Here is a 9,348-nt window from a genome sequence, read left to right on the forward strand (position 1 = left end):
TGTTTTTGGCATCATTGGGTAAAAATTCCATAATAACCTTTCAGCATATTGTAATGAGGGAAAACTAGACTTCTGCACCTCCTCATGGCTCTGTTTTCGGCTTTAGAAAATCTAATTTGACTTTGGCCAATCACAGGTCATTTCAGAGAGAGCGTTGCTATTGGCTGTGCTCCGGCTGGTGGGAGGTGCTTGGCATTTCCTCAACTGATCTCAACATAGCTGCCGGGTCACAAACGTTCTCATTTTACAGCTAAACTGAAAACATTATAGGTGAGAAATAGGCATTACCGTAACAGAATATTGATTCATATTTGATCAGCGCTGCCTAGTTTGACCGTTTGATCGAAGTTCGTGAGTGATTGACAGCTGCTAAGAGACGGCGGACTCCAGATCAGCTCTGACTGGTTGTTCTCCTCCGGTCTGTGAAACATGACATGATTTTTTTCAGATTACATGTCTCATGCACTACTGTCAGGATACACTGACCATTATATAAAAATAACTTTTTTTTAATTATATTTGCTCCAATTTAGGGATGTCACGAGAACCGATACTTCGGTACCAACTCGGTACCAAAATTCTAAAAATGTGACGTACTCGTTTTCTTCGGTACCGAACGATGCCTGTAATGGTCATTTGGTACCGGAGCGGAAATATTAGAGATGCGATTATTCCGGATCTAATGGGGTCAGTATACGCTTACAAGTGTTCTCATCTGCCGTGAAATGAAGGAAGAAGAAGAACGCCGTAACAGCACGGAAAAAAACAACACAAGACGTGAAAGAGGCAGCTGTTGCAGCGCTACCTCCGTCTCAACTTGTCGAGAAAACAAATAGCAAGAGTCGGGTATGGAAGTACTTTGCGTTCGAGGTAGATTTACAAGGAGAAATAATAGATGTGCAAAAACCAGTATGCGGTGCAGTAACGGTGCCGTCGTACTTTTCTTTCCAAAAGAGGAATTATTCCAATTTAGCAAAGCACCTCAAAGACAGACATCCAGACAATCTTGTTTGTTTTAAATACTTTTAGGCTACATGCCACTGTTCTGTTTTGCAATGTTAATAGACGTTTCTTTTTATTTATTACTTAAAGGCTACATGACTCTGTTTTTTGTAATGTTCAACTGTTTTAATAAAGGAGTGCGTTTTGAATTACATGGGATTTATGTTTTGTTTTTGTTTTTTTTACAGTGGTATCGAATTGGTATCGAGAATCGTGTAAATTCACTGTTATTGGTATCGACTACTAGATTTCTGGTACCGTGACATCCCTACTCCAATTCCACCCACTGCTGCTTTAAGTATGAATGTAAGTATGTATGTGGTCTACTCTTTGCTTTATAGGGATTTCTGTTATTTGGTGGCACATAAAATTGATCCTAATTGCATTTACATTCTTTTAAAGTCTTACCATTTATGAATATTGAAATCTACAAGTCCACAAGTAAAAAACAAAAAGCATACATCAGTCTTCGATTTGAAAAAAAAACAGCCAATCATGTATCTGTATTGTGTATGTGTGTGACAGGTGCAGTGCACTTTGCTCTAGTGCCACATTTTAACCAGCAGAGGGTGATCTTCATCCACAACAGAGCATCCGTCCTTTCTATACAGGCTGCTGGCTCAGGATGTTTACATAAAACTATATGTACATTCAGTTTATTTACATTGGAGAGAACAAAGTATTAAAAACACAGCAGTATAATGCAGCACAAACTTCAGCCTCCAAAGTGATCAAACATCGAATCAACATCTCTCTAAAACAGTTTCATCAAAAGCTGAACTTTATATCTTTCCTGGATTTATTGCAGAGATGTTGTATCAGACTGCTTTAATTTTATGTATTTTATTAACAGGCAACTGGGTGTACATAGTGTAACTCTAGTCCTTACTGCATTATATCCTTAAACAGACAGCAGAAACTGCCTTACTACATGTAGTTTGCCTCATACTGAAATCCAATCTTTAAAACAACGATTATATGTAAGGTAGGAAAAAAAACAGATTTAAACAGATTTTAGCTCAGTCGACAAAACAATCTCAACTCAAGGTCCATTTAGTAGCTGTTCTGAAGCTTTCAACCATATCACATGATCTTCATCAGCACTAGAGGATGAAGAAGTACTCACATCTTTTACTTTAAACTGAAGTAGGTGAGATTGGAGCAAATATGATTTTAAAAAGTTATTTTTATAAAACGGTCGCTATATCCTGACAGTAGTACATGAAACAGGTAACCTGAAAAAAATCATGTGCCTCTGTGTCCTCCGGTGTTTCTAACGACATCTGCAAGATTTCACAGACCGGAGGAAAACAAGCAGTAAGAGCTGATCTGAGGTCTGCTGTCTATGAGAGCCGGCTGTCAATCACTCACTATTTTTCAACGTGGACCCTAGTTTCCTATGTTTTCTTCTTCTTCTTCTTCATTGGAGTTTTATGGCGGTTGGCAAACAACTTTATGGTACATTACTACCACCTACTGGTACGGAGTGTGTATTCTAACTATTCAGTAGTTTTACTACTAAAGAAAATGAAAATAAATAAATAAATACAAAATAAATAAATACATAAATAAATAAAACAAAGTCATAATCTTGCTATCAAATCCCTTCCCCTGAGATATTGAAACAAAAATACACCTCTCCCCAGAACTTCTTTGAAAGAGATCACATAGGCTAGATAGTCTTCATTACCAGTTCTCTTCTCTCAGCATCATATTTCGGACAGTAAAGCATGTCGTAGTTTCGTCATGATTACAAAATCCACACCTTCCTGTATTATGTTTTCCTATTTTAAACAATGCATTGTTTAATCCAGTATTTGGGTGAGACTCTTTCCATAATGTGAGACACTTATAATAACAATCAGAGCCTGTCATGGCAAAAACAAGCACTTTTAGTGGACGTAAATGACGGTGTCAGCTTGCCCCGATTAAATTGCAGCCTGCAAAATACCGAAGTTACCCTTAAGTGCTAAGGGAAAAAGTGCAGCCTGTAAATGCATCAATAGGGAGTCAGTGAATAATAGTAGATCAGAAAAACAAGAAACTGCATCCAAGAGAGATGTGAAGATATTCATCTCATTTGGAGATTCTGCACCTGTGAGAGGCGCAGGATTGAAACCTCCACGTCATCACTCCAATCAGCATTACTATTAATCAGATCAGTCTCAGACATTGCTGAAACAATAGTATAACGACTGTAATGTGGCCGGCATGGCTACCGGACAGCGAGGTCAAAAGTTCAGAGTCGAATTCAGAGCAATCACGTCTCATGATAAAAGAGGCACCGGGTTTGTCTGGAGTCCCTGTTTGTCTAAATCATGTGGTGTTTATGCTCCTCACATGGTTGCCTGCCCTCATTACGCTCCTGTCTTCATGTTCGTACCCCTCTGTGTGAATGTGTACGTGACAGCAGCGTCCAAATATCAACAGTAGATGTGAGAAATGCCCAGTGAGATAACCAGTATGTGTGAATGTGCATCCACACCAGGACATGGAGTGTGTCTCTGTTTGTGTCCCATTTCGACTCCTCCCTACTCCGTCTTCTATAAAACACTGGCGGTCAGAGCAGCTCAGTGGGGTTTGCTGAACTTCCACCCGAGGGGACTTCACTGTCAGCCTGGGCAAGACCACCGCGACGCCTCCATCACCCCCACTGGTCTCAGCAAGCCGCCCTAAGCAACAAACAAATCATGGCTCCTTTTGAGAAATCCATGGAGATGATGCCCTTCAAGCAGAGGAGATGCCTCGGTATGTCACATTTTTTTTTTGAAGCATTGACCTCACAGTGCGTGGATGCTGTTGTTAAAAGTATGAACTGTACTTCTTTTTTAGAAACAAGAAAAGATGAAGTGTGCAGCATTCGGACGAAATTCCCCAACAAATTGCCTGTAAGTTGTTTTTTCCATACAAACATATTGCATTTAATTACACTTATTACTGCGTGTGATGGCACCACTAGCTGACCCCAGATGTGTTTTTGTGTTCAGGTGATAGTTGAACGATACATCCGTGAAAAGACTCTCCCTCTGTTAGACAAAACAAAGTTCCTGGTTCCTTTCGAGCTCACCTTGGGTCAGTTCCTGTGCCTGCTCAGGTAAATGATTTGTGACACTGTGTGCTTGTAGAATCAACAGATTTTCTCTCTTCTCAATCGACTTATTTTTGAGTTTTCTAGCTTTTTTTCTTCTCAATACAACCCTCCACTCTCTCCTACAAGCTGTCAGATTCACCATTGTTCTCTGCCTCCCTCAAACACTCTCCTCCTTTGTCCTAAAATCATGTTGTTTTCCATCCATCATCCACCTCTCCAACTGTCTCTTTTCTTCCAGGAATAAGATTGCCTTGGACTCCACCCAGGCTCTGTTCCTCCTGGTGGCGGAGAAAAGCATGTCCTGCATGTCCTCCAGCATGGGGGAGGTTTATTCCAGCCACAGCGACACTGACGGCTTCCTCTACATCACCTACGCCTCGCAGGATATGTTCGGAGCGCCTTGACCAGCAGCCAGGCCGCACTGCTGAGCCTGAAGCACATAAAATGAACTGAACACAATCTAACTGGGGAAAAAGAGCCAAGCAGTTTTTTTTAGCCACAAACTGCATATCAGCCTACCTCATGAAACTTTCTGGACTTTCAAATCACTCTTTCTTCATGCTCGGTCACCTCAGCTCGCACTTGGGTGGACAAGACTCACCCTGATGATGCCTTGTTTTAGACAAATTGATTGTTTGAGTCAATACAGATGTGTGATCATTCTCTGTTGCTCCAAAATCTTAAAGAAATTGTGATGTTTTTTGCCTGTTTTATGGTCAAACATGTCCATATTTGCCCTTCGGTTACCATAGAAACATTGAGCTTCAATGCAAACAAACCTGCTTTCACATTGCTGTAATACCAGTTCAACGTAAAAACCAGCACCATCTTCTCCACTCTACGGAAACAGGGTCAATGTCTTGCTGGTAATCAGACTGCCTTTTAGCACTTATCTCCCTCTTCCTCCTCTCCTTTCTTCGAATGCTCGTCATCCCTCAAGAATGTGAAACTGCTCTGGCACTCATTGAAAACATGGATGTAAACTGATGGCTGCTCTGATTTGTCAGTATACCAAAAAATAAATCCTTTTAAAGTATTGACTTTGTGTGATATTTATCGATAGTTTCTAAGAGATATTGTTGCTTCTTGAAATAGATATAGTCCCTTCAAAGTGTCAACTTTTCAGGTGACAACTGTATTTTTAGCTGTTTGAACTCCAGATGTTTTTAGGTCACTGAATGGAGCTTGAATGGGTTTCGGATTTTGTCAAACCACAGAGAAACTGTTTGCTTTTTGAGTCTTCTACCAGCATTACAACAAGCCCTCATGTTTGGTATGGTCATAGCAAAAAGGGTTACTCTGAGAGAAATGGAAATCAGTTTCCCCTCCTAGCTTTAAAGGGACTGTTTGTAAGAATCAGAAATTGGTTGTAACAGCGACACCTGTGGCCGTTAAGTCAATGAAAGTCAATGTCCTGTTACTCGCATTCACCCATGTGCACGCGCTACGTGAATGTGAGCGAGCATCCGTCAAAACAGTGAGGTGACACACATCAGCTAAAACCACAATATCACTCTATATTTCACCTGCTTGGCAGTAATGTTAGCTGACCAGACGAAGGTCTCTCCATGAATCATTGCTGATCCTAGTGTTGGCTTTTCCAGCTTCAGCCTCCCGACCGCGGCCGAGGAAACGGGAGATACCGGCACCCAGTCGGAGACGATAACGGTTCTCGCTGCGGAGCTCCGTCACTTCACAAGACACGGGAAACCTCTGTTGGTCTGGAGGAGCTGCAGCAGTTATTTCTGCACAAACGTTCACTGTACATTCACTAGATATTCTCAGAGCTAAACTAACTCTTCTGCAGTGTGTAGTGTGTGCGCATGCACATGAGAGTGGAGCGAGCTGTGAGTGAAGGCACGCAGGCAGAGGAGCAGAGGAGCACAGTACAGCAGAGACTCCGGCCCTGGAGACCAAAGCTACGGTCTCCCCCGCATCCTCTGACTGCAGCCAACACGGTTTTGCAAGATGGGCTTCACTAGATATAACTTTGTGGTTTTGGTGCTTCCATGTAGTTTGTGTTGGAGATTGTCTGAACAGCGTAGCAACACACGAGTGTGCATGGGACACCGACCCGGATTGATTTATACGTGTAAGAAGTTACAAACAGCCCCTTTAAAAAATGGCGAAATGACATGGTTTCTTGTCTATACCTTGAAGAAATTCTGCACACTTTGTCCAGTATCCATCCAAAGTTTCTTGAGATCTGGGGACCTTTTATTGAACACATTAGGAGAGAGAGGTGTCAACCTGGGAACTAATTGTATTGAACTGTTCTCTGCTGTATTGCATTGAGCTTTGATCTTCGTCTTGGGCCTTCCTCGACCTCACTTGGTCTTGGTTCCGTGGACTCCTTCTGGACTATTTCTGATCCTCAATCCACTTGTGGACATTTCAGTCGTCGTATGGATTGACATGCATTATGTTCACTTTTTCTGTGAGTTGGCAGTTTTTTGTTTTGTTTTGTTCAATTCTGTCATGTCTATTTGTCTGCTTTTGTTTTTTGTATCCTAAAAAGGAAAAATCTTCACGAATAAAATATGTAGAAAAAAAGAAGGATTAAATTAAAGCATAAAAATAGACACAGTTTCATAACCTCTTAGGGCTTTTAGGGTGGAAGCTATGGGTGTGTTTACACTTGAAATCCAGTGATTTCACTGTGCACTTGTACTCAGATTGTACTGTACCCACACATACAGGTGCCTCATTCCTCACCTTCCTCTGAGAAGTGGCACTCCCTCCACATGGCTGTGTTACATAAGCCTGACCCAGTCAACTATCTGCAGGGGTCAGTGTGTCAGAGGGCCAGGGGGCTGATTATTTTTAGACGTAGAAGTGACAAATGTGACCCAAAACACTACAAGAGAGAGGAGGGGGTAAGTGACGGGAATACAGATGTAAAAACAAAGAAACAGAAAAACAGGGAAAAGCTGCTCTCCGTCCGTAAACACGAGGAAGAAAAGGAGGGAAGAGGGAAAAAGAGATGGAGGGGGAGATAGTGACGTCCTAACGGAGGAAGACAGGAAAAAGGAAGCACTGTATAGGAGAGATATACAGTGGGGGATTGCGACAGCTATCCAAACACACAGTCGCTTCACACCACTGTGGGCATTCAAGCAGCTCTCTGTCAATATATTATCATACCAGAACAAGAGGAACCCTGAAGCTGCTGCCAGCTGTAAATTATCTAATGCTGTCAGTACGAATGCTCATCAGTCTGCAGCGGTTGTTCCACAAAGTTACACAAATAGAAATGGGGAAATGCAGAAGTCACTATTAGAAATGACGAGATTTTTGGAAACTTCCTGTAAATATAGATCATGAAGTCCAGAAACTAAGTAGAAAAATTATGATTTTGACTGTACTTCAATGCATCAGTTTACTTAACCTCCTTAGATATTTCAACCACTTGTACGTTTACATTAACTACAGTAATGCTGGAAAGCATATAGAACATTATATGACAATTTGCACTACAGTAACAGATACTCAGTGATGTAATATAAATAAGTACATTTACTCAAGTTCTGTACTTAAGTACAATTTTGAGGTACTTTACTTGAGTATTTCCATTTTCTGCTACTTTATGCTTCTACTCCTCTACATCTCAGAGGTAAATATTGTGCTTTTTACTCCACTACATTTATTTGACAGTTTTAGTTACTTTCAGATTATTCTTACAAAATATAAATCAGCTAATAAAGTATGATATATTTATGTTGATTAAGCTGCACAGTAGTCAAGTATTTAAAATTTGCCACATCATAACAAGCTGCAATATTAATGTGATGTATATAGTAATGCATCAATAAATATAATCCAACAATATTATTCTGACATGGGCCATTCTGTATAATAGTTTTACTTTTGATACTTTATGTATATTTTGATGCTATACTTTTACTCAAGTAAGATTTTGAATGTAGGACTTTTACTTGTAACAGAGTATTCTTACACTGTGGTATTACTATTTGTAAAGTCTGGGTACTTCCACCACTGCAGACACTCTGACTCACTTTGAAAGAAACCAAAAGAATTTTTTTTATTTTTTTATTGTTAAATGTATGGTATACGTAAGATGCTTCAGTCTGAACTTCTTCTCTCTGATTTGGAGGAAAGTCTGTGTTTCTAAACCATTTTAATTGTTTGGAATATATAGATAATATATAATATTTTTTTTATTTTTAATCTACTTTGTGTCTGTTTTTTACATTTCTTATTATGATAGATTTATTGTTGTTTTTTGATTAATTTTATGCTGATCCTCATCTACCCTCTTCATAGAAGTCTGTGTTACATGTCTTACATGGACTTGTTCAGTGGGTCATATTCTATGGTCAGGACTATGGACGACGGAACCTGCCAAAATGAAAAATAAATAAATGACTCAATAAATAAATGTCATTAAATGAAACCAAAAATAATATTAAAAATAAATGTAGGCATTAATTAATTGACATAATGTGACATAAATTGATGTTTCAGATTTAATTAGCTTCTTTATTTATTTATCTTTGTATTACTTCCCCTATCCATCTACTATTCTGTTTAATTTCCCCTTTTATTTATTTATGTTTATTAACTTTAAAATTGATGTATTTATTTTAGATTTATTTTTAAATGAATTTATTCATTTTTAAATTGTATATATTTATTTATATATACATTGATTTCCCCAAACTTATTTATTTCTGTCACTTATGTCACATTTTATCAATTAATGAATGCCTACATTTAATATTATTTTTGGTTAATTTAATGGCATATTTATTTATCTACCGAGTCATTTATTTATTTTTCTATTTTTTATTTTGGCAGGTTCCGTCCTCCATAACTCCGGGGCCCCTAGGTTAAAATTACCAGATCACTGGTACTTGGGACTAAATGCTGCTAATATTTTTGGCTATGACACTCCTGAAAAATAAGAAAGGATACAACCATGCTTAGTGTTACAATTCAAACACAATACCTGTAATAACTTATCAAGACACAAGAGAGCGCCTCTGGACTTTATCAAACATGAAATCTCTTTGCCACTGTGGGGAAAAACAGCTGGCGAACATCATGTGTATCTGACGCTGACTGATAATCCAGTGAGTCAGTGTGCAGAATCTCAATGAGTCTCCACGGAGGGCTGAGTGTGCTGATGAAGGAGAGACGCATGACTCTGAATGCAACGTGAAAATGAAACATATAACATTAGTGCTCTTATCAGAAAATTGGAAAACAACCAGGTGGTTTTTCCAAGTTGAGGC

General features: G+C 39.3%; 1 protein-coding gene across 1 annotated transcript; it reads left to right on the forward strand.

The window, feature by feature from the left end:
* Window positions 1-3,045: 3,045 nt before the first annotated feature.
* map1lc3cl (microtubule-associated protein 1 light chain 3 gamma, like) lies at window positions 3,046-5,129 on the forward strand. Its single transcript, XM_037780610.1, has 4 exons — window positions 3,046-3,750; window positions 3,835-3,890; window positions 3,990-4,096; window positions 4,332-5,129. Exons 1-4 carry the CDS (start codon window positions 3,693-3,695, stop codon window positions 4,495-4,497), a joined length of 387 nt encoding a protein of 128 aa, XP_037636538.1. The 5' UTR covers window positions 3,046-3,692; the 3' UTR covers window positions 4,498-5,129.
* The last annotated feature ends 4,219 nt before the right edge of the window (window positions 5,130-9,348 follow it).

Source organism: Sebastes umbrosus, chromosome 9, assembly GCF_015220745.1.
Source record: "Sebastes umbrosus isolate fSebUmb1 chromosome 9, fSebUmb1.pri, whole genome shotgun sequence".
Classification (NCBI taxonomy): domain Eukaryota; kingdom Metazoa; phylum Chordata; class Actinopteri; order Perciformes; family Sebastidae; genus Sebastes; species Sebastes umbrosus.

Coding starts and splice junctions, on each gene's coding strand:
- map1lc3cl (XM_037780610.1), top strand. CDS start 3,693: ATGGCTCCTTTTGAGAAATCCATGGAGATGATGCCCTTCAAGCAGAGG. Junction 3,751..3,834: donor CAAGCAGAGGAGATGCCTCG/GTATGTCACATT, acceptor CTTCTTTTTTAG/AAACAAGAAAAGATGAAGTG. Junction 3,891..3,989: donor AATTCCCCAACAAATTGCCT/GTAAGTTGTTTT, acceptor TTTTGTGTTCAG/GTGATAGTTGAACGATACAT.